Genomic DNA, 25,707 nt, shown 5'->3' on the forward strand with positions numbered 1-25,707 from the left:
ACCATGGAGCTTTGTCTCCCAAAGACCATGGAGCTTTGTCTCCCAAAGACCATGGAGCTTTGTCTCCCAAAGACCATGGAGCTTTGTCTCCCAAAGACCATGGAGCTTTGTCTCCCAAAGACCATGGAGCTTTGTCTCCCAAAGACCATGGAGCTTTGTCTCCCAAAGACCATGGAGCTTTGTCTCCCAAAGACCATGGAGCTTTGTCTCCCAAAGACCATGGAGCTTTGTCTCCCAAAGACCATGGAGCTTTGTCTCCCAAAGACCATGGAGCTTTGTCTCCCAAAGACCATGGAGCTTTGTCTCCCAAAGACCATGGAGCTTTGTCTCCCAAAGACCATGGAGCTTTGTCTCCCAAAGACCATGGAGCTTTGTCTCCCAAAGACCATGGAGCTTTGTCTCCCAAAGACCATGGAGCTTTGTCTCCCAAAGACCATGGAGCTTTGTCTCCCAAAGACCATGGAGCTTTGTCTCCCAAAGACCATGGAGCTTTGTCTCCCAAAGACCATGGAGCTTTGTCTCCCAAAGACCATGGAGCTTTGTCTCCCAAAGACCATGGAGCTTTGTCTCCCAAAGACCATGGAGCTTTGTCTCCCAAAGACCATGGAGCTTTGTCTCCCAAAGACCATGGAGCTTTGTCTCCCAAAGACCATGGAGCTTTGTCTCCCAAAGACCATGGAGCTTTGTCTCCCAAAGACCATGGAGCTTTGTCTCCCAAAGACCATGGAGCTTTGTCTCCCAAAGACCATGGAGCTTTGTCTCCCAAAGACCATGGAGCTTTGTCTCCCAAAGACCATGGAGCTTTGTCTCCCAAAGACCATGGAGCTTTGTCTCCCAGGGAAATGTTTCACATTGATACAGATGAAGGCCCAAGTGATGAAACTTGTAAATCTCATAACCCTCACACTTTCCTTTTCGCTCTCAACTACTTCCTTCATTCATCTCTTATTTGTTTATTTACATTATTTGCACCTCTTTCCTCTGAATTTAAAAATTTTTTAAACAACGTTAAATAAATATTTTGTGTTCGGTCTTTTTTTTTTTTTTTTACATAACAGTTTTCATCGTTTTTTATTCCAGTTATTGGCAATAAGTATTGAAGTTGATCTGTCCAACAATCTTTTATTTGTTTCCCCATTCAATTTTCAGGCATGTGGGGACCCCAAAGCAAAACCATCATACCTGGCCGACAAGAACCTGGAATCGGCCATTAAGCACATTGTGAGGAAGTTTCCCAGCGTGGACGTGCGTTCTGGAAGCGTAAGTAGTCCCAGTTGTGGATGTGCTTGATGGTTTCTGATTGGTGTAATGACACCTGTTTGTGTTGTGCAGAAATTCTATGGAGGCTGCGACAAGTCCTGGGATTGGTCCATCATTGATGTTGTACTCTGCCCTGGTTACCTGCTCTCGTAAAAACCTTTAGGCTCTTTTCTTCTCACAATCACTTGGCACTTTGTTGTTGGTGATATTGGTCGATGGAAAGCGTTCCCATAATAATAATAATAATAATAATAATAATGATAATAATAATAATAATAATAATAATAATAATAATATACCGTATACTGGTGAAGTTTGTGGCTTTTCATTTATTTATTTTTACATTCTCTGTGAGTGGTTGACGCACTCGTGCTCATTTCCACCGTACAAAACTTAATTACTCCATTTATTGTTGTTGCATTTCATTTCGTATATACAGGAAGTATTCACACCCACACCAAACACAGACGTGAATTTCACCCACGAGAGAACGTCCCACCTATGAAGGGCTTACACAATGATGGACGTCCTGCATATGAAGGGCTTGCTCAATGATGGAATGTCCTGCATATGAATGGCTTACTCCATGATGGACGTCCTGCATATGAAGGGCTTACACAATGATGGACGTCCTGCATATGAACGGCTTACTCAATGATGGACGTCCTGCATATGAACGGCTTACTCAATGATGGAACGTCCTGCATATGAACGGCTTACTCAATGATGGAATGTCCTGCATATGAACGGCTTACTCAATGATGGAATGTCCTGCATATGAATGGCTTACTCCATGATGGACGTCCTGCATATGAAGGGCTTACACAATGATGGACGTCCTGCATATGAACGGCTTACTCAATGATGGACGTCCTGCATATGAACGGCTTACTCAATGATGGAACGTCCTGCATATGAATGGCTTACTCCATGATGGACGTCCTGCATATGAAGGGCTTACACAATGATGGACGTCCTGCATATGAACGGCTTACTCAATGATGGACGTCCTGCATATGAACGGCTTACTCAATGATGGAACGTCCTGCATATGAACGGCTTACTCAATGATGGAATGTCCTGCATATGAAGGGCTTGCTCAATGATGGAATGTCCTGCATATGAACGGCTTACTCCATGATGGAATGTCCTGCATATGAACGGCTTACTCCATGATGGAATGTCCTGCATATGAACGGCTTACTCCATGATGGAATGTCCTGCATATGAACGGCTTACTCCATGATGGAATGTCCTGCATATGAAGGGCTTACTCAATGATGGAATGTCCTGCATATGAACGGCTTACTCCATGATGGAATGTCCTACATATGAAGGGCTTACTCAATGATGGAACGTCCTGCAGTTGAAGGGCTTACTCAATGATGGGACATCCTGCATATGAAGCACCAATGTGATATTTTAGAGGTTATCCTACAAATTAAACATTTATAATGTTATTGTTGTTGTTATCATACTATTTATAGTTTTTATCCACAAGGTGCTATAATTTTGTTCACAATGTGAACTCCTCGAGCTGTTTTCATTACACTTTTTCACACGATGTCCAATTTACTGTTTCAGCATCAACAACACCTTTCTCATGTCCAGAGCCAGAAAGCAGACATCCTCAAGAACCTTGCTCTGTATTACTTCACTTTTGTCGATATCATGGACTTCCGGGTAAGCTGCTCATATCGATTTTGCTTCGAAGTCGATGACAATGTCCCATTGCAGTGTAAACCTGAGTTGCCATTTCATCGGATTTGCTTGTTTTGCTGAAGCAAAATTTGAGCGATTTAAAAAAAAAAGAAAATATATATTTTTAACTTGCAGAAACGTTTTGAGTAGAAATTAAATATCCATTGATTGTTTATCAGTGACTATTGAAAGGTAAATGTTGTGATGTTATACCTGTTGTTACAAATGCATTCATTGATTATTGTGTGAACTTTGTTTAAATTGTTGGATTTTTATCTGTGACAATGAGACACAATTTTAACTAAAGATGTTAATTATTGGAGGGCAAGTCGTGATGATTGGCTCTTTGTACCCCTGATTATTTCCGCCACTGAAGGTGGACGGAGGTTGTTTTCACCCCTGTCTGTCTGTTTGTCTGTGAACAGCATATCTCAAAAAGTTATGGACCGATTCAGACAAAACTTGTTGGACAGGTTGGGTGTGTGAAAAGGAAGAATGGTTTCGATTTTGGTGAAGATCCGGATCTGGATACGAGAATTTTATGTTTATTTTTAAGTGATTCTTCACCATTGACAAATGGGCCAAAGTGATATGGAGCACGATATCTCAAAGTTATGGATGGATCATGACAAAAGAAGGTCGATCAGTTGGTTCGGTGACAACAACAAGCCAATTACATTTTGGGAGCATGATCCAGATTTTTGTAACGAGTCGACTACATGATCCAGATCCGGCCTATTTGTGGGATACAAAACGTAAACTGTTCAGCCTGGCAGAGGTATGCTCCCTACCGAGTGTCGTTGTAATTTGTACCTGGATTCGCTCTTATTGGTTGAGCAGCAAATCCCCCTTATTGGTCCCCTACTGGTTTTACTGGAGGGGAATTTAGGTTTGCTCTCAGTCTGTCCAAACATCTGTCCGTCCTGCCTGTGCTTTTCCAGACTTTTCCCCTTACCCTTTAACATATTCAACTGAAACTTGGTACATGCTTTTAGTATGACAAGTTACAGAAACTGCAACTTATTCTGTACTGTTACGGATTCGTCACTTCCGTCTTTGTAGTTTTCATCCACTGGAAGCATTTTTAGTTTCATATACTATTATTGTTATAGTTTGAGTGAAATGGAGATAACTGTCTTCAAAAGGAAAAATTAGTGTTTTAAAAGAAAATCAAAATGGATCGGGAGAAACCGGAAGAAGAGGAAGAGGAGGCGAAAGCGGAGCAAGTGAGGTCGGGAGAGAAAGGCCGATCTGCTTTGAGGTCTCGAGCAGATGCTGGTGAACGTTGGTCACGAGCGAATATTGGTTTCCCCGGGAAAGGGATTCCTGTGACAGAGTCGATATCGCTGTGGCAGATAAACCTGCGTGACGGGTTTTGCGGTTGATTCCGGAGTGAATCGATGTTGGAGAGCAGGTATGCCTCCATTACGGGCCCGTCCGCCATTTCACCTTGCTCCAGCCATTTCACCGCGCCCCAGCCGTTAGCCTGGTTCGCGTGTGTGACGTGGATCTCGATTGGGAATTCGCAGTTCTCCGTTTGGGAGCCGCTGAACGTTCATACCAGCGTCATTGTCTGGTGAACCGAAGGTGTGAATTCCCAGTCGCCTTTTGGGTGCACTTTTGCCTGACCGACGTCGTCCTGACACCCACCCAGCGGCTCTTCGGCGGTGTCAACTGTCAGCCGTCCTGGGTTCTGGTCTCGATACGACCTTTTTCTTGTGATCACCGGAGCATGGATCGACTTTGGCCTGGTGCCGGGACAGTGACTTTGGGGGTGTTACATTTTGCTCACGTGGAGCACCGTGAGTTATCGAGTTAAGAAACTGGTGGTACCATCATAGGAATTATATGGTATTTTGTTGTGCAATTGAATTTATATTGTACTTGTGCAAGTGTTATTATTGTACGATATTAATACAATACTTGGTTTTTGTAACAACCGATTGGTGTGGTTTCACCATTGGTCATTGGCACACATAATAGCACATCTTTCTGCCGTGACTCCTTTCGGGGCTCGGAGGTACACCGTGACAGGGGTTTGGGGAGGAGCACGTAAACATGTACCTTTGCATACCTAAACCAATTTTCCGACTGTATATGACTCGCCATTGCTGATTGCATGGAAGAAGAACATGCTTTGGGATTGGTAGGGGACATGTATTGCAAAGCAGTTTTTTTTTTTTTTTTTTTTTTTTTTTTTTTTGTATACAAGATCGAGGCTCGTGAAAGAGCGAACATTAATCACACAGAAAGACAAACAGACACACAAAACAAATAACATCGGGAGCGGTAGACAAGATGGGGAGAGAGGGGGAAGGACACAAACACAACATTTGAGAGCAGGGACCGAGAGACATGGAGACATCGAGAGAACTGTGGGAGGGAGAGGGCTTTGGGGGAGAGGCATGGGAAGGGGGGGGGGGGGGGGGGTGGGAGAGGTATAAAACATATGGACACTGCCAAGACTTCCAGGAAAGAAGTTGGAATTTCAAACAAGGTGGATCTGGGGTGAATTAGTGGGGGTAGAAAAGATCAAGGTTTTGGATGGGGGAAGATAAGAGATGGTGGTGAACAGCTGTTTTGAAGACCTGGAGGGAGGAGTGTGATTGAAGTGAGTGTGGGAGTTTGTTCCAGAGGCGGGAGAAAAGAGGAATGAAAGAGTGAAGGTGAGCAGAGAGCCGAGATTTCGGCAGTTTAACCATCAGAGGGTGGCTGGCAGATCTTGTGCGACCTGTAGGAATATTTGGGGGACAGAGCACAGAGAGAGCTGGGGGAGCAAGGCCGGAGAGGAGTCGGTAGAAGACAGAAAGACCACCTACCTGCCTGCGGTGAGTGAGTGAAAGGCCCTCAGAGATAGCTTCATTGCGGGAGATTCCAATGATTCTGAAAGCTTTGGATTCAACAGCGTGAAGCCGAGCCAGGTGTGAGGCAGGAGCACCAGCCCATAGGGGAGAACAGTATTCCATTGAGCTGCGGATGAAAGCCTTGTATGTGGTGAGGAGCTCAGGTGTGCCTAGGAAGGACTTCGCACGACGGAGGATGCCCAGTCGGCAACTGGCTTTAGAGGCCAGCTTGGAAATGTGGTTTTCCCAAGAAAGATCATGGCAGATGGTGAGACCCAAAAGCTTGAGCGACAGAACTTCTTGGAGAGGATTGTTGAGAAAGTAGATGGGAGGGTTGTCCAGTCGATCTTTTCGGAGAGACATAGTAAGAGTGTGAGATTTGTCAGGATTGAAAGACATGTTCCACATGTTTGACCAGTCTGTGATTTTGTCCAGGTCTTCAGAGAGTGAGGAGGCTGCAGACTGCCGATCTGAGGGAAGAGGAATGGAGCGGCAGAGAGTGGAGTCATCAGCAAAGAGATACAGAGGATTTTCCAGAGAGTCGGAGAGATCATTGATAAAGACCAGAAAAAGCACAGGGCCCAGCACACTGCCTTGGGGAACTCCAGCCTGAACGGGAAGGGGAGATGAGAGAAATCCATTCAGGGCCACACGTTGACTACGACCAGAGAGGAAGTCCACAAGCCATGCATGGAGATTTCCATGGATACCATAGGAGGAGAGTTTGGTGAGCAGAGCTGGGTGCCAGACCGTATCGAAGGCACGTGATATGTCAAGGGAGACAGCTCTGATTTCCTGTTTGGCATTGAGGACCTCCATCCATTGTTGAGACAGCAGAAGCAGCATGTCCAGAGTAGAGTGACCTGGTCTGAAACCAAATTGATGATCAGAGATCAAGCCATTGGAGAAGAGGAAAGATTTCATATCCGAAGCAATGATGGATTCCATGACTTTGCTGATAATTGGGAGCAGGCTGATTGGTCTGTAGTTGCAAGGATCTGTTTTGTGCACCTTTTTTGTGTAAAGCGGTAATGTTTGCTGATTTCCAGGATGCTGGCAGATGACCTTGAGCAAAAGATAGGGTGAAAAGAACAGAGAGAGGGTGAGATAGAGCGGCAGAGCAGGATTTTAGGACCCGTGGGCTGATGCCATCTGGTCCAGTTGCAGAATCAGAGTCGAGGTTTGACAAAAACTCCTCCACCTTGTCAGGAGAGAAGGTCACAGAGTCCAGGAGCAGTTTGGTTCGACTGGGAAAGGTGGGAACAGAGAGAGATGGGTTTGGGACTAAGGATTTTGAGGCAAACACAGAGTTGAGGCATTCGGCTTTGTCACGTGCGATGTCAACTGTGTGGCCATTTGAGGTAAGGGAGGGGATGGAGGGGGAACAAACACCAGAAACGGATTTGACCAGACGCCACCAGTATTTGGAGGAAGGAGACAGGTTTGAGAGTTCATTCTTGAGTGAGGAGAGATAGTGCTTCCTGGCACTCCTGAGGGTAGACACACACTTGTTCCGAGCTTGGTGGAAGGAACTGAGATTTCCTTCAGTTGGATTAGCCTTCCAAGAGGCAAAGGCAAGTTGTTTCAGGGCAACTGCCTCACCACAAGATTCAGTGTACCATGGACGGGAGGAAGGGTAAGACAACTGAAGGCGAGATGGGATAAATCTGTGCATGAGAGAGATCAGTTTGCTTTGGAAGAATTCCCAGGAAGAATTGATGTCAGAGGCAGTGGAGATGGGAGACCAATCCAGACGATTGATGGCTGCTTGAAGACCGTCCCAGTCGGCCTGAGTGAAATGCCAGACTCGTCGACGCTGAGGAGGCTCTCTGAGAATGGCCAGAGAGATGTCCACTTTGACAAGCACATGATCAGAAGAACCGATTGGAGCAGAAGAAGAGCAGCAGACATTAGCAGGGAAGTTAGTCGTAACCAAGTCTAGAAGAGAAGATACTCCATTGGCTGAGATCCGGGTCGGGAAATTGACAGATTGTGTCAATCCCAGTGAGTCACAGAAGTCCTTTGCTGAGGTGCCATGACTGGTGAGAGAGGAACCCATACCCAACCAGGTGGCATGATGACAATTGAAGTCACCACATATGAGGAAGAGAGAGTTGGGATGAGTGGATAGAAGTTGGTCCATGTTGTCGGACAGTGAAATGTAGATGGAGTCATCACTGTTTGGGGGACGGTACAGAACACATATGAACAAAAGGTGGGAGCGGAGAGGAAGCCGTAGCCAGAGGTACTCCTGGGGGTAAGGAGGAGAGAGGGCAGTGCAAGGAGAGTGAGGAAGAGAGTTTTTGATAAAGATAGCCACCCCACCACCAGGCCGAGGCTCAGGTCTATCATACCGGAGGAGGGAGTAACCAGGACGAGATATTAAGGAATCAGAGACATCTTGAAGGAGGAAAGTCTCTGTTAAGCAGATCAAGTCTGGATTGTCAGAAGCAACCTGTATGGAGAGATCAGTCAGGTTTGAGCGAAGGCCCCGGATGTTTGAGGTCCATACCGTTAATGAAGAGAGAGGGGGAGCATCGGGTACAGGACGGGACGGGAGGAGTAGGGTAAGATGAAGGATGAGAGGGGGAGGTAGGGAGAGCAGTTGTTAGTGTGTCAGCGATTGCAGAAGAGTTCCAAGAAAGGGAAGGATGAGGAGGATGAAAGGTTTGAAGGTGAAGGGATGAGGCACAGTGAGGGGTTGTTTGAGGGGGGGCAGAGGAAAGAAGAAGGTTGGGGGGGGTGGAGGTATGAGATAGAAGGGAGACGAAGTGGGGAGGAGGCAGCTTTGAGGAGGAGGGGGGAGGAGGGAGAATTGGAGAGGAATGGTATGGGGGGAGATTTGAATGGGAGGGGTTGGGGGGGAGTTTTGAAGGGGAGGAGTGAGGGGGGGTTTAGGAGGGGAAGGGCAAGGGGGGAGTTCAGGAGTGGAAGGGCAAGGGGGGAGTTCAGGAGTGGATGGGCAGGGGGGGAGTTTAAGAGTGGCGGGGCAAGGGGGGAGTTTAGGAGTGTAGGTGCAAGGGGAGGGATTTGGATGGGAGGGGCAAGAGGGGAGTTTAGAAAGTGGATGATTAATGAAAGACGAACATTGAAAACAAATTGGGTTTGTTGTGATTTTCAAGTTAGCAATCAGGTTCAGAATGATGGAGGAGGGATGGAATGAATGTGAATTTAGACCATGTAGTGAGGGAGACGTATAAGATATTGAATTTCTTTTTTTTGAGGTGGAATGAGTTGGAGAGGAAATTGAGAAAAGCCTTTTAAATAGGAAGAAAAACAGCGTGTTGTAAAATACCACTGAGTAAAACACTGAAGGGGAAAGGTTATACATATTTAAATAATATTTAAACAGAACCGTGAACAATCTTATGTGCACAAAAATACCAACGGGGGGAGAGCCGAGAGGGACCACCACGAGTCACGTGAAGGGCAAACGGTGGATGGCAAGGAGTTAATGGGGGCGGGGCGAACAGCACACCTGGACAGAAAATACAGGATGAGTCAACAGTACACGTGGAGAAAGGAAAATAAATGTTTTTTTTTCTTTTTTCTGTTTGTGTGGTTTTTGGGGGTGGGGGGGGGGGGGGGAGGTGGGGATTTAGAACGTTAGACAGAGTATTATGTTCGGGGTAGAAGGGAAAAAAACTAAGAGCCAAGCAAAACACGATTAAGATAACAAACACCGACGGGGGTACAACTACAAGGCCGCACACGAGGAGCAGAACACGATTAAATAATTACAAGTTACAGGAAATTCAAACCAAAAGTAACTATAATCAAAACAATAACGCATGGACGATAAAATAACGAGTTGAAATTTGACAATCTATCTGGGGAAATGGGGGAGAAACACGTGGTCGAAGAACGAACGAACGAACGAATATGAATGAATAAACGAATGAGAACAGAGAAGGAAATGTTTTTTTTTTTGATTTTTTTTTTGAGTTGTGATTTACACAAGGAAGAGGGCTATGGGATGAAAAGATTGGGAAAACAGAGAACGAAAGTTATTGGATCACAAAAACACGGACCGCTGAGAGAAAAACAAAGCCTCAAGGTTGTACAGTGTTCACTGTACAACTACAAGGCCTCAAAACACGACCCGAATTAACACGATTTTCAATACAGGTATGAAAGATTTGCACCGAAAATCTTCGTCGGGAGACAATATATACACCATAAAAGAAATAGTTATAACGAAAATACAAATGGGAACAATTACTTAACTTCGATTTCGATGGATAGCATGGAGAGCTGAGAATAAACGAACCCTCGCCAGCAAGACCGGAAACGGAAGACCAGTTCTCCCTTTTGTCAAATTTTCTATTGATTTACATGAAGATTCCCATGGCTTCCCTTTGCACATGTATGACTGGCTGAAAATGTCCCATGTGTAATGGTTCGTTATTCCCACACATTGATGCCAAGTAAAATCTTGAATAATGATCAAATCAAGCAGTTTTCAGCGTTGGAAGTTTGAGTTTCGTTGCCCTTTATCATTCATACTCCTCCGCTAGATGGTGGTGTTCATCCTCCACTCCAAGAAGTTTGGTTCTTTTTTAGTTGATGAATTAACAGTGCCACTTCTGTTCTGTTTTTATCTTCCTCAATTCAGGACCACGTCACAGAGCTTCTAACCTCGATGGATGCTGCACAACTTTTCCTTGACATTGTGAGTTGTTTTTTCATCTCTCTATGTTATACAAAGACATGTGGATAACTACAATGTAAAACTTCAATAGCATAGTATTTCAGGGATTGTGCAATAAGTGAGACAAACTTTTCAGTATTTATAAATGTATATCTACCTTGCGCTTGCGAAGCGAAAAGCAGGGTTAGGTGTTCGGACGTGTGCACATGTGGCGTACATGCATGTATGCATTAAAAAAAATTCATTTTCTTCACAACCGTTGGTCTGATGGACATGAAACTTTGTCATAGGAGCGCCTCCGCCTGGAGAATATTTTAATGACAATTATGACGTCATGGTCACGTGGTACAGGCGCCATCTTTAAAAAATCCGAAAACCGTTGCACCTCTATATCTCCAAAACCGCTCCATGGAAAAAAATGAATCATTGCTCATTGTGAAGAACTCCCCCATGGGGAATAAGATATGTTAATGATAGTCATTGGTGCCTTTGTTATGACGTCATAATTGGACAAGTGAAATGCTTCATCCGATCGGTATGAAATTTTTTTTCTCTGCAATTTTTGGTTCGACTGGCACAAAAATTTCACCATAGGAGTGCCTCCGCCTCTATAATATTTTAATGATAACTATGACATCATAGGTCACGTGGTATAGGCGCCATCTTGGAAAGAGCATAAAATGTTGCACCTCAATATCTCCAAAATCGCTCCATTGAAAAAATTGAAATGTGGCTCATTGTAAAGAACTCCGCATGGGGAATAGGTGTTGTTAATGACGACGTCATTGGTGCTGTATTTATGGCGTCATAATTTGACAGGGACAACGCTTAGTCTGATCAGTTTGAAATTTCTTGAGAGTGATCTACACAACAATTATATTAGAGAATATATATGTATGATGTCGTCACTCACGTGGTCTGGCAGCCATATTTGATCAAAGAAAAAAAATCTGTTAAAAAACAGAAGAGGTGGCTCACACCAAGTTGACTGCGCACGCTAAGTATTCTATGAATACCATCTCGTTGCTATATTTGTCTGATAAAATTTAAATATGACAAAAAATATACTTTAAAAAAATAATGTCTGTGGAATTTTCATGTATAGGATCCCAGTGTGACATAATTCTGTGGGTGGTGAGTTTGTGCTCAATATACAACTTTTTCCAAGGTCTTTCTTTCTGCTTCTTGTCCTTTAAGCAATTGTGTCAGCCATGTTTGTACATTGTGGCATCTCAAGCATTTCAGAATACAAAACAAACTTGGGGAAAGCCATTAAAAGAAAGGGTGTGGAAAGAGTGGGGCCAGTGCCGAATATAAAGAGTCTGGCTTGGTTGCTGCAACTTTAAGGCATCGATTTATTTGCCTACAACCGCTTGAAGTGCTGCTGAGAATGATCCAGGCCAAACTTGTGGACGTTTTTGGGGGAGGCCATCATTGGCTGCGGCCAAACGTAATATGCCATACTTCATCTGAAGGAGGCCAAGGCCTTGTTCACGTGAAATCCCGCCTCGTGGCCTTTCGCTTGTGCTCCATTCAGCGCCTTCTATATATTGAGCACCTGCCAAACCACCCATTGGCCTGTCATATTTTGCAACAGGCGGGCAGACTCGGCTATGGTCTTGAAGTATTCCTGACCCACCTCAAGTATGTGGATACATCAGCGCTCCCTATATTCTACCAGAACATTCTCAATGCCTGGAAAGGTCTTACCGTGAATCGCAAAGTGGACACATACTCCCCAGGGATGTTCGAAGTTGAACCTCTGTTTTTCAACCCTCTCTTCCCTGATGTATTCAAGAGCCGTGTTTTATGCCAACGCTTCATTGATGCAGGCATGAACAAAGTATGGCACCTATGGCCAAACTCTGGTGTAGGGTGGAAGACTGTGGAGGAAATTTCAAATACGACAGGAATTCGGTCCAAGAGGACAATCGGCTTAATGAGGAATGTCGTATACAAAAAGGTCTTCAGCTATGGTTATTATGGACTCAAAATACACATGGACATCTTGATGGGTCATATTTCACAAAACTAATTTTTGACTGCTCCCCCAGCGAACATACACCTGTTAGCACAGGGACAAATGAATTACAAGCTGTAAGCAGCAAGAGCCTGCATAAGTGTTGTGTATCTCTAATTCTCCGTGTTTCTCCATTAAACGGAGTAGCATGCTGGAAGAGACTACTCCCTGCCGGGCCCCCCACTGAACCTGAATGGGAATCGATGTATTGTAAGCAAATCACCAAAAGAACAGGAGATCTCCAGTGGCGCATTGCCCACTGGATCATCCCATGCAACACATATGTGAGGAATTTTGCCCCAATATCTGCATGCCACCCCTTTTGCTCTGTAAATGAGGATGTATATCATTTTTTAAATTGGCGGTGAAAGACTTTTTCCATTATTTAACTGGTTGATCTTTGTGTCACACAAAATGAATTTCAGATTTACTTTTCGTTCCTTTATTTTTGGGTTCAAAAAGGAACGTCAACATGACAAAAAGTATGAACTGTTGTGTTTATTTTGTAGCTACAGCAAAACTTGCTACATACTTGTCCCGAAAGGAGAAGCATAATGGTAAACCGCTTCACCAATGTACAGTCATGTGAAAAAGTAAGTACACCCCATGTAAAGTTTTGACTTTTTCAACATATTTGAATATACAGCTATTTGATCTTCATTTCAACAATATTGATAGATAAAGGTGATATAATATAACAAATATCATGAAACATTTACATTTTGTAGTCAATTGTATAATTTAAATAAACATAAATGCAAATTTCGCATGTGGAAAAAGTAAGTCCACCCTTGGCTCCAATAGGTGGCATTGCCCCCTTTGGCAGAAACAACCTCAAGTAGGCGTTTCTTATAACTGTCTCCCAGTCTCTGACATCGACTGGGAGAAATTTTTCCCACTCCTCCATGCAGAATTATTTCAGCTGTGCGATGTTTGAGGGGTTTCTTGCATGCACAGCTCGTTTCAAATCCCCTCACAAAATCTCGATGGGATTTAGATCAGGGCTTTGACTTGGCCATTCTAGAACCCTCCATTTCTTTCTTTTCAGCCATTCCTTGGTGGATTTACTGGTATGTTTAGGGTCATTGTCATGTTGCAAGGTCCACCTTCGGTTGAGCTTCAACTTTCCGACAGATGGCCTCACATTATCCTCAAGCACCCTCTGGTACAATGAAGAATTCATAGTAAATTCTATGATGGTGAGCTGCCCAGGCCCTGATGCAGCAAAGCTGCCCCAAGCCATAATATTTCCACCACCATACTTTACAGTTGGCATCAGATGCTTGTGGTCAAATGCTGTCTTTGGTTTTTGCGAAACATGTCTTCTGGTACTGTGGCCAAAAAGCTCGACCTTTGACTCATCTGTCCAGAGCACATTGTTCCAGAAGTGCTGGTCTTTGCCTTTGTGTTCATTGGCAAACTTTAGTCTTGCCCTGATGTTCTTTCTGGACAGCAAAGGTTTCCTCCTGGCACACCTCCCATGTAGATCAAATTTGTGCAGCCTCTTTCTAATGATAGACTTGTGCACTTTGACATCAACAGTGGCAAGAGCGACCTGTAGGTCCTGTGATGACATTCTGTGGATCTTAGAGACTTCTTTCAGCATCTTGCGGTCTGCTCTCGGGCTGAAATTGCTGGGGCGGCCTGGCCTGAACAAGTTGGCAGTTGTTTGGAATCTTCTCCACTTGTCGATGATTTTCCGGACAGTCGAATGATTGATTTCAAATTGTTGAGAGATCTTTTGAAATCCCTTCCCAGACAAGTAGGCATCTATAACCTTCTTTCTGAAGGCCTCAGAGAGCTCTTTTGATCTGGGCATGGTGACGCCGCACACTTCAACAACAAAGAGCAAACCAAACTAAATGTCTGAGGTTAAAATAAGACAGGTTCCTCCAAGATCCTCTCTAACGATGTTCTAATCATTTGCATCTGAGCTGGTGCACCAGATTCTAATTTTATGTATTTGAAGTAGTGATAAATGTAGGGGTGTACTTACTTTTTCCACATGCGAAATTTGCATTTATGTTTATTTAAATTATACAATGGACTACAAAATGTAAATGTTTCATGATATTTGTTACATTATATCACCTTTATCTGTCAGTATTGTTGAAATGAAGATCAAATAGCTGTATGTTGAAATATGTTGAAAAAGTCAAAACTTTACGTGGGGTGTACTGACTTTTTCACGTGACTTTATAACGGCAAACCACTTCACCAATGTATAATGGTAAACAGCTTCACCAATGCATAACGGTAAACCACTTCACCAATGTATAACGGTAAACCGCTTCACCAATGCATAACGGTAAACCACTTCACCAATGCATAATGGTAAACTGCTTCACCAATGTATAACCATAAACCGTTTCACCAATGTATAACGGTAAACAGCTTCACCAATGTATAATGGTAAACCGCTTCAACAATGTATAACGGTTAACCACTTCACCAATGTATAATGGTAAACCGCTTCACCAATGCATAATGGTAAACCGCTTCACCAATGTATAACGGTAAACTGCTTCACCAATGCATTATGGTAAACCGCTTCACCAATGCATTATGGTAAACCGCTTCACCAATGCATAACGGTAAACCGCTTCACCATTGCATAACGTTAAACTGCTTCACCAATGTATAACGGTAAACCGCTTCACCAATATATAACGGTATACCCCTCCCCTCCTGGACTCCCCCCTAACGCCTCCCCTCCAAAATCTCCCTCATCTCCCATCTCTTTCAAATCCCTCCCCTCATAAACTCCCCCCTCGCCCCTCCCCTTCAAATCACCCCACCCTCATTTCTTCTCCATTTCCCCACTCTCACCCCTCCTCCTCAAAGCGTCCTCCCCGCTTCTATCCCCCTTCCAACTCTCACCTCCATCTCCCCAAACCTTCTGCCTCGCTCTTCCCCCTCCTCAAATAACACCTCGCTATGCCTCACCCAATCACCATCAAACCTTTTGTCCGCCTCATCCTTCCCTTTCTCCGAGCTATTCTGAAATCTCTGACACACCTTCAATAGCTCTCCCTACCTCTTCCTCGTCTTCCACATCTTATCCTACCCCTCCCCCCCCCCCCCCCGTTCTGTATCTGATGCTCCCCCTTCCTCTTCATTAACGGTATGGACCTCAAACATCCGGGCCCTTCGTTCAAACTTAACTGATCTCTCCATACAGGTTGCTTCTGAAAAACCAGACGTGATCTGCTCAACAGAAACTTTCCTCCTTCATGATGTCTCTGATTCCTTAGTATCTCTCCCGGGTTACTCCCTCCTCTGGTATGATAGACCTGAGCCTCGTCCTGGAGGTGGGGTTGTTATCTTTATCAAAAACTCTCTTTCTCACTCGCCCTGCACTGCCCTCTCTCCACCTCACCCCCAGGAATACCTCTGGCTACGGCTTCCCCTTCGCTCCCACCTTTTGTTCATATGTGTGTTGTACTGTCCACCAAACAGTAATGACTCGATCTACATCTCGCTGTCTGATAATATGGACCAACTTCTATCTACTCATCCCAATTCTCTCTTCCTCACATGTGGTGATTTCAATTGTCACCATGCCAGTTGGCTGGGTGTGGGTACCTTTCTCACCAGCCATGGCTCCTCAGCAAAGGACTTCTGTGACTCACTGGGACTGACACAATCTGTCAATTTCCCAACCCGGATCTCAGTCAATGGAGCATCTTCTCTTCTGGACTTGGTTATGACTAACTTCCCTGAAAATGTCTGCTGCTCTTCTTCTGCTCCAATCAGCTCATCTGATCATGTGCTTGTTAAAGCGGACATCTCTCTGACCATTCTCAGAGAGCCCCCTCAGCGTCGACGAGATTGGCATTTCACTCAGGCCAACTGGCACGGTCTTCAAGCAGCCATCAATCTTCTGGACTGGTCTCCCATCTCTACCGCCTCTGACATCAACTCATCCTGGGAATTCTTCCAAAGTAATTTTCTCTCTCCAATGCACAGATTTATCCCATCTCGTCTTCAGTTGTCATACCATTCCTCCCGTCCATGGTACACGGAATCTTGTAGTGAGGCTATTGCCCAGAAACAACTTGCCTTTGTCTCCGAGAAAGCAAATCCAACGGAAGGAAATCTCATTTCCTTTCACAAAGCCCGAAACAAGTGTGTGTCCACACTCAGGAGAGCCAGGAAACAATCTCAAGACCGAACTCTCTTATCTGTCTCCCCTCTTCGAAATCCTGGTGGTGTCTGGTCGAATCTGTTTCTGGTGTTTGTTCCCCCTCCACCCCCTCCCTTACCTCAAATGGCTACACAGCTGACTCCTCACGTGAAAAAGCTGAATGCCTCAACTCTGTGTTTGCCTCTAAATCTTGTCCCAAACCCATCCCTCTCTGTACCCACCATACCCAGTTGTACCCAGCTGCTCCTGGACCCTGTGTCCTTTCCTCCTGACAAGGTGGAAATTTTTCTGTCAACCCTCGACTCTGATTCTGCAACTGGACCTGACGGCATCAGCCCACGGGTCCTAAAATCCTGTTCCTCCGCTCTTTCACTCCCCCTCTCTTTCACTCCCCCTCTCTGTTCTCTTCACCCTCTCTTTTGTTCAAGGTCATCTGCCATCTGCTTGGAAATCAGCCAACATCACCGCTTTACACAAAAAATGTGCAAAAACAGATCCAAGCAACTACAGACCAATCAGCCTTCTCCCAATTATCAGCAAAGTCATGGAATCCATCATTGCTTCGGATATGAAATCTTTCCTCTTCTCCAATGGCTTGATCTCTGATCGTCAATTTGGTTTCAGACCAGGTCACTCTACTCTGGACATGCTGCTTCTGCTGTCTCAACAATGGATGGAGGTCCTCAATGCCAAACAGGAAATTAGAGCTGTCTCCCTTGACATATCACGTGCCTTCGATACGGTCTGGCACCCCGCTCTGCTCACCAAACTCTCCTCCTTTGGTATCTATGGAAATCCCCACCCATCGCTGGCGGACTTCCTCTCTAGTCGTAGTCAACGTGTGGCCCTGAATGGGTTTCTCTCATCTCCTCTTCCTGTTCAGGCTGGAGTTCCCCAAGCCAGTGTTCTGGGCCCTGTGCTTTTTCTGGTCTTCATCAATGATCTCTCCGACTCTCTTGAAAATCATCTCTATCTCTTTGCTGATAACTCCACTCTCTGCCGCTCCATTCTTCATCCCTCAGATCGGCAGTCTGCAGCCTCACTCTCTGCAGACCTGGACAAAAGCACAGACTGGGCAAACAAGTGGAACATGTCTTTCAATCCTGACAAATCTCACACTCTCACGATGTCTCTCCAAAAAGACCGACTGGACAACCCTCCCATCCACTTTCTGAATAATCCTCTCCAAGAAGTTCTGTCACTCAAGCTTTTGGGTCTCACTATCTGCCATGATCTTTCCTGGGATAACCACATTTCAAATCTGGCCTCCAAAGCCAGTCGTCGCCTGGGCATCCTCCGTCGTGCGAAGTCCTTCCTTGGCACACCTGAGCTCCTCACCACATACAAGGCTTTCATCTGTAGCTCAATGGAATACTGCTCTCCCCTCTGGGCTGGTGCTCCTGCCTCACACCTAGCTTGTCTTCACGCTGTTGAAACCAAAGCATTCAGAATCATTGGAATCTCCCGCGATGAAGCTACCTCCGAGGGCCTTTCACTTACTCACCGCAGGCAGGTTGGTGGTCTTTCTGTATTCTACCGACTCATCTTCGGCCTTGCTCCTCCAGCTCTCTCTGGGCTCTGTCCCCCAAATATTCCTACAGTTCGCACAAGATCTGCCTGCAACCCTCTTTTGGTTACACTGCCAAAATCAAGACTCTCTGCTCACCTTAACTCCTTCATTCCTCTTTTCTCCCACCTCTGGAACAAACTCCCTCACTCCCTTCAATCCCACTCCTCCCTCCAGGTCTTTAAAACAGCTGTTCACCACCATCTCTTATCTTCCCCCATCCAAAACCTTGATCTTTTCTACCCCCGCTAATTTCACCCCAAATCCACTTTTTTGAAATACCAAGTTCTTTCCTGGAAGTCCTTGGTGTCCTTGTGTTTATACTTCTCCCACCCCCCTCGTCGCCCTTCCCACGCCGCCTCCCCCCAAGCCCTCTCCCTCCCACACATTCCCGATGTCCCTGCTCTCAAATGTTGTGTTTATGTGCTTCCCCTTCTCTCCCCATCTTGTCCACCGCTCCCCTTTTTATATACTTTGTTTGTTTGTCTGTTTGATTTGTTTCTGTGATAAATGTTAGCTCTTTCACGAGCCTCGATTCTGCATACAAAAAAAAACAAGAAAAAAAAAAATGTCACCAATGTATAACGGTAAACCGCTTCACCAATGTATAGCGGTAAACCGCTTCACCAATGTATAACTGTAAACCGCTTCACCAATGTATAACGGTAAACCACTTCACCAATATTTGACAGTAAACCACTTCACTCATGTATAACGGTAAACCGCTTCACCAATATATAACAGTAAACCACTTCACCAATGTATAACGGTAAACCGCTTCACCAATATATAACGGTAAACCGCTTCACCAATGTATAACGTTAAACCGCTTCACCAATATATAACGGTAAACCGCTTCACCAATGTATAACGGTAAACTGCTTCACCAATATATAACGGTAAACCGCTTCACCAATGTATAACGGTAAACTGCTTCACCAATATATAACGGTAAACCGCTTCACCAATGTATAACGGTAAACCGCTTCACCAATGTATAACAGTAAACCGCTTCACCAATGTATAACAGTAAACCGCTTCACCAATGCACAACGGTAAACCGCTTCACCAATGTATAACGGTAAACCGCTTCACCAATATATAACGGTAAACCACTTCACCATTGTATAACGGTTAACCGCTTCACCAATATATAACGGTAAACCACTTCACCAATGTATAACGGAAAACCACTTCACCAATGTATAACAGTAAACCGCTTCACCAATGTATAATGGCAAACCGCTTCACCAATGTATAACAGTAAACCGCTTCACCAATGTATAACCGTAAACCACTTCACCAATGCATAACGGTAAACCGCTTCACCAATGTATAATGGTAAACCACTTCACCAATGTATAACGGAAAACCGCTTCACCAATGTATACACAAAGAATTAAGTTAAGCACCCCTACACAACGTATTAAGGTAAGCACCCCCTAATATATATTCTTTGTGTATATGTATACATTGGCATATATTCTAAGGTATGTGAGATCAAATAATGATTGGTATGACATTAGCAATTATCCATTGATGAAATTGAGTGATCAAAGTGAAAAAATGTGATTGGTTGAGTCAGTGATCCGATCACGTGGGTCCTACACACGTTATTGACGCAAAGATCGCTAGAGGTCTTCTCAGAACAATGACTGTACGTTAGAAAACATAAACGTCATCCACACTGTCTGTGATGGACCTATAGCTCCATACTTAAATTGAGGTGAAAATATGCCTAAAATTCCCAAGAAATTTCACCTTAAATTATTCAGAATAAAATATTGAAAACGGCATGATTGTTATGTTTTTATGTGACCATAATATCACTTCTCCAGAAAATATAGCAATATCATGGGTATATTACACTGTTTTGACGACAACAAACTTGTAATGTGCGAGGTTGTAAAAAAACGGGGGGGGGGGGGGGGGTGCTTAACTTAATTCTTTGTGTATATAACGGTAAACCGCTTCACCAATGTATAACGGTAAACCGCTTCACCAATGTATAACAGTAAACCACTTCACCAATGTATAACGGTAAACTGCTTCACCAATGTATAACGGTAAACCGCTTCACCAATGTATAATGGTAAACCGCTTCACCAATGTATAACGGTAAACCACTTCACCAATATATAACGGTAAACCGCTTCAACATTGCATAACGGTAAACCGCTTCACCAATGTATAACGGTAAACCGTTTCACCAATGTATAACGGTAAACCGCTTCACCAATGTATAACAGTAAACCGCTTCACCAATGTATAACGGTAAACCGCTTCACCAATGTATGTCAGAAAAACCGCTTCACCAATGTGTAACGGTAAACCGCTTCACCAATGTATAACGGTAAACCGCTTCACCAATGTATAATGGTAAACCACTTCACCAATGTATAACAGTAAACCGCTTCACCAATGTATAACGGTAAACCACCTCACCAATGTATAACGGTAAACCGCTTCACCAATGTATAACGGTAAACCGCTTCACCAATGTATAACGGTAAACCGCTTCACCAATGTATAACGGTAAACCGCTTCACCAATGTATAACGGTAAACCGCTTCACCAATGTATAACGGTAAACCGCTTCACCAATGTATAACGGTAAACCGCTTCACCAATGTATAACGGTAAACCGCTTCACCAATGTATAACGGTAAACCGCTTCACCAATGTATAACGGTAAACCACTTCACCAATGTATAACGGTAAACCGCTTCACCAATGTATAGCGGTAAACCGCTTCACCAATGTATAACGGTAAACCGCTTCACCAATGCAACGTCATGACGTTTTTCACTGCACTTGTTTCTGCAAGGTTAAAACTTGAATTAAATTTTTCCAAGACCATGGCTGAACTTGATGTGTTTGTGGAAAAATGGTGTTTGGAAAATGTCTGTGAAGTTCGTCAAAATGAGCTCGTATTATCTCTTTCTCAAATATAATCCAGGCTTTCTGTATTTTCGTAGTGGCTGGTTGGGTTATAAAATGGCGCCTATGAAGACACGACAGTTGGGTTCGCCAGACTTTGTATGTATTCAACAATGAGTGGGCCTGATCAGGGCTGATGGATGGGGATTTATATATATATTTTTCCTTTTGATCAAATTACGAGCCTGGTGTTGGCTTAGCGGTTAGGGTGCCGGCTTGGGATCCTAGGATCCTGGGTTCGAATTCCGGTCGATCGCTGAATTAACGCCAGGGGGGTTCACTCATCCTGTCATCCTGAGGGCGGCAAATTGAGTACCAGTTTTGTGTCGTAAAAGGTGACCAACAAGGTTGGCGGCAGGAAGGGTATCCGGCCATAAAACATTGCTTCAAGAAGGGGACCAAGGTGCCCAAAAAAGGCCAACCCCTGCTCTGCGGGGGGAAATGGCCTCTAAAGGCGGTTCCTTTTGATCAAATTACAGGTTAGTATTATTTGTATCTAATGTTTGTTGGTGTTTTTTTTTTTTTGTCCCTGCACTAGACTGTGAATTATGATTTAACCAAGACCTACTTGGATCTTGTGGTGACCTATGCTTCCATCATGATAATAATGGCCAGAATTGAGGAGCGCAAGGCCATAATTGGTCTGTATAACTATGCCCACGAAATGACACATGGAAGCAGGTAAGAAATATTGTACACACTTTTGTACTGTAGAAATATTTCCACACACACAACCTATGTCAGATGACTTGTACATCTTGTATTTCCAGTATAAATAGGTCAGCGTTGCTTGTGATGGAGGCCCAGGGCATCGGGGTGCTCACGTTATGATCAATCCCGTACCAATAAGAACCAACCGTAGATAGGTCGCCATACCATGGCAGGGTGAGGACATTTCTGCTGAGCAGCCATAACAATTGAGCCCACAAGCAAGGGCAATGCAACAGGTTTACCTGTACCACTACCAAACTACTCGGACAGCAGTGATAATTTTATTATTAAAATATATGTCAAGGCTCATGGAAGCGTGGTGATACACATATGCCGCATCACTTCTGCACAACAGCAACACAAGATAGGTAAAAATAGAACTTGCAAATGCATTGATGAAACAAATCGAAGATAGATGCAGGAGTTATGAAATAAAGAATGCGTAAAGTTGAGAGGTATAATACCAATGAGCTCGTAAGTTATCCAGTGTCCTATGCGTCACCACACAGGAAGGCCATGAAGTGAATGTTTCCGTAAGGTTTAGTTTGTTCAAGTATATATGTGCTTTATAGATATTCCTTTTCCCATGAACTGTTTGCTTATTATCAACATTTCCATGTCTTTAGTTTGAAATGACCAACACAGGCAAATCGGTGCTACCCAAGCTCCCACAATACCACATCCCATGTATTTTTTAATTATTTTTGGTTTTCAAGGTCGAAGGTCGTGTAAGAGCTAACATTAATCACAAAAAAAAACATAAACGGACAAATAAAAAAAACATATACTAAAGGGAGTAGGAGACAAGATGCGGAGGGAGAGGGAAGCACACAAGTACAACAGTAGAGAACAGGCATATCGGGAGATCTGTGGGAGGGAGAGGGCTTGGGGGGAGGAGGCATAGGAAGTGAGGGGAGGGGGGTGGGTGGGAGAAGTATAAAACACAAGGACACTGCTCGGACTTCCAGGAAAGAAGTCGGTATTTCAAGAAAGTGGATCTGGGGTGAATTAACGGGGGTTGAAAAGATCAATGTTTTGGATGGGGGAAGATAGAGATGGTGGTGAACAGCTGTTTTAAAGACTTGGAGGGAGGAGTGGGATTGAAGAGAGTGAGGGAGTTTGTTCCAGCAGAGGGAGAAAAGAGGAATGAAAGAGTGAAGGTGAATAGAGAGTCTTGATTTTGGCAATTTCACCAAAAGAGGGTTGCTGGCACTTCTTGTGCGACCTGTTGGAATATTTGGGGGACAGAGCACAGATAGAGCTGGGGGAGCAAGGCCGGAGAGGAGTCGGTAGAAGACAGAAAGTCCACCAACCTGCTTGCGGTGAGTGAGTAAAAGGCTCTCAGAATCAGCTTCATCGTGGGAGATTCCAATGATTCTGAAAGCTTTGGTTTCAACAGTGCGAAGCCGCGCTTGGTGTGAGGCAGGAGCATCGGCCCAGAGGGGAGAGCAGTATTCCATTGAGCTGCGGATGAAAGCCCTTTAAGTGGTGAGGAGCTCAGTGGTGCCAAGGAAGGACTTCGCACGACGGAGGATGCCCATTCAGCGACTGGCTTTGAAGGCCAGCTTGGAAATGTGGTTTTCCCTGGAAAGATCATGGCAGATAGTGAGACCCAAAAGCTTGAGTGACAGAACTTCTTGGAGAGGATTGTTGAGAAAGTGGATGGGAGGGTTTTCCAGTCGGTCTTTTCGGAGAGACATAGTGAGAGTGTGAGATTTGTCAGGATTGAAGAACATGTTCCACTTGTTTGCCCAGTTTGTGATTTTGTCCAGGTCTGCAGAGAGTCGGGAGGCAGCAGACTTCCGATCTGACGGATGAGGTATGGAGCGGCAAAGAGTGGAGTCATCAGCAAAGAGATGGAGAGGATTTTCCAGAGAGTCGGAGAGATCATTGATGAAGACAAGAAAAAGCACAGGGCTCAGAACACTGCCTTAGGGAACTCCAGCCTGAACAGGAAGGGGATGTTAGAGAAACCCATTCAGGGCCACACGTTGACTACGACCAGAGAGGAAGTCCGCAAGCCATGCATGGAGATTTCGATGGATACTATATGAGGAGAGTTTGGTGAGCAGTGCGGGGTGCCAGGCAGTATCAAAGGCATGTGATATGTTAAGGGAGACGGCTCTGATTTTCTGTTTGGCATTGAGGACCTCCATCCATTGTTGAGACAGCAGAAGCAGCATGTCCAGAGTAGAGTGACCTGGTCTGAATCCAAATTGATGATCACAGATCAAGCCATTGGAGTAGAGGAAAGATTTGATATCGGAAGCAATGATGGATTCCATGACTTTGCTGATAATTGGAAGAAGGCTGATTGGTCTGTAGTTGCAAGGAACTGTTTTTGCACCTTTTTTGTGTAAAGTGGTAATGTTGGCTGATTTCCAAGCAGATGGTAGATGACCTTGAGCAAAAGAGAGGGTGAAGAGAACACAGAGAGAGGCAGTGAACGAGCGGAAGAGCAGGATTTTAGGACCCGTGGGCTGATGCTGTCTGGTCCAGTTGCATCATCAGAGTCGAGGTTTGACAAAAACATTTAATCATTTATTTATTCAAAATTCTAAAAACTCAAAAAAACAAGTATTTAGTCAAAAACCAAAAAAGTATTCATTTTTATCAACATTCTGGCGCATTTCCAACGAATTCCCATTTCCATTGATCTAACGCTCATCGAGTAGCTCGTACATAATTTTCATTCAGAATAAAGACATGAGTAGATACCAATACACTATTTGCATGGTTCACAAGGACATTACATGACAATGGACAGGCACACATGTTGTATGGCATTTGAGCTTGGGTCCCCACATCACGGGCCGGGTCACGTTCAGATGGGAGCACAAACAGTGCAACCGGCTGCTCCTTTTGTTTTTGTTCACAACTTACACAATGGCAAACGATCCTGGCTGTGCTTTGTGATCATTTGAACCCATTGTAAATGTAAAGTGGAACAATGTTGCTTTGTTTTGTTTGTTTCAGTCACCAGTGAAATCGGATGATTTTGCGTCGCTGTGAAAGCATTTTATCGCTGTGTTTTTCCACTGGCATACCTTGAATTGACCTGCTCTTTTGTCGCTATTTTATGGGTTTTTTTCAAAGTGCTCATGAAAACCATTAATGTTTTTTGTTTTTCCATTTTATGTGTTTTTTCAGTGTTGTGCAGTTATTGTCCGAAGCTTGTAGTAGTAATGTTGTTTTTTAAATTTCATGTCCATCAGTGATCGAGAATTCCCTCGACTCGGACAGCTAATCCTTGACTACGAAAATCCATTAAAGAAGATGATTGAAGAATTCCACACACATTCCAAGGTGAAACTAGACGGCACTTGGTCGGACACATACCTCCACCAGGCTAAACGGTTTACATTTTGTATCGCACTGATAGGCCGGATCTCGATCCGAACCTGAACCAAAGTAGAATCCGCTTGTTCTGGTCACCTACCCAACTCATCCACCAAGTTTTGTCAGAATCCATCCACAACTTTTTGAGATATCATGCTGTGTATCGTTTTTGGCCCGACCTCCCAATACTGACGAATCACTCAAAAATTACAGTATCTGGATTCTGATTTGAATCTTCACCAAAATCTAATTGATTCGTCTTTGTCGCACACCCAACCTGTCCACCAAGCTTCTTCCAAACCCATCCATAACTTTTTGAGATGTACTACTCAAAGTCAGACAAATAAGAAAGATGTCGTGCATAGATAGCGTTGTGTTTGTGAAATCCAAATAAACAACATGCTTCTGGGTTTTGATTGGTGAAGCAATCCAATATGCAAATTCTGTTCACCTAGCCGAGTCCACCGGTCTCCAGGTAGATGGAGTTTACGCATTACTTGTTGAAAAAGTATAGTCTGTGCATTACAG

General features: G+C 44.3%; 1 protein-coding gene across 1 annotated transcript in view; it reads left to right on the forward strand.

Moving 5' to 3' along the window:
- LOC137431904 (nck-associated protein 1) overlaps positions 1 to 25,707 on the forward strand; it is a 343,894-nt gene that overhangs the window by 54,505 nt on the left and 263,682 nt on the right. Inside the window, exons 2-6 of the mRNA XM_068123738.2 lie at positions 1,150 to 1,260; positions 2,845 to 2,943; positions 10,420 to 10,476; positions 21,668 to 21,810; positions 25,056 to 25,146. Coding sequence (XP_067979839.1) covers positions 1,150 to 1,260; positions 2,845 to 2,943; positions 10,420 to 10,476; positions 21,668 to 21,810; positions 25,056 to 25,146 — 501 coding nt within the window. The remainder of the gene's footprint in view (positions 1 to 1,149; positions 1,261 to 2,844; positions 2,944 to 10,419; positions 10,477 to 21,667; positions 21,811 to 25,055; positions 25,147 to 25,707) is intronic.

Source organism: Myxine glutinosa, chromosome 7 (assembly GCF_964187855.1).
Source record: "Myxine glutinosa chromosome 7, kmMyxGlut1.1, whole genome shotgun sequence".
Lineage (NCBI taxonomy): Eukaryota > Metazoa > Chordata > Myxini > Myxiniformes > Myxinidae > Myxine > Myxine glutinosa.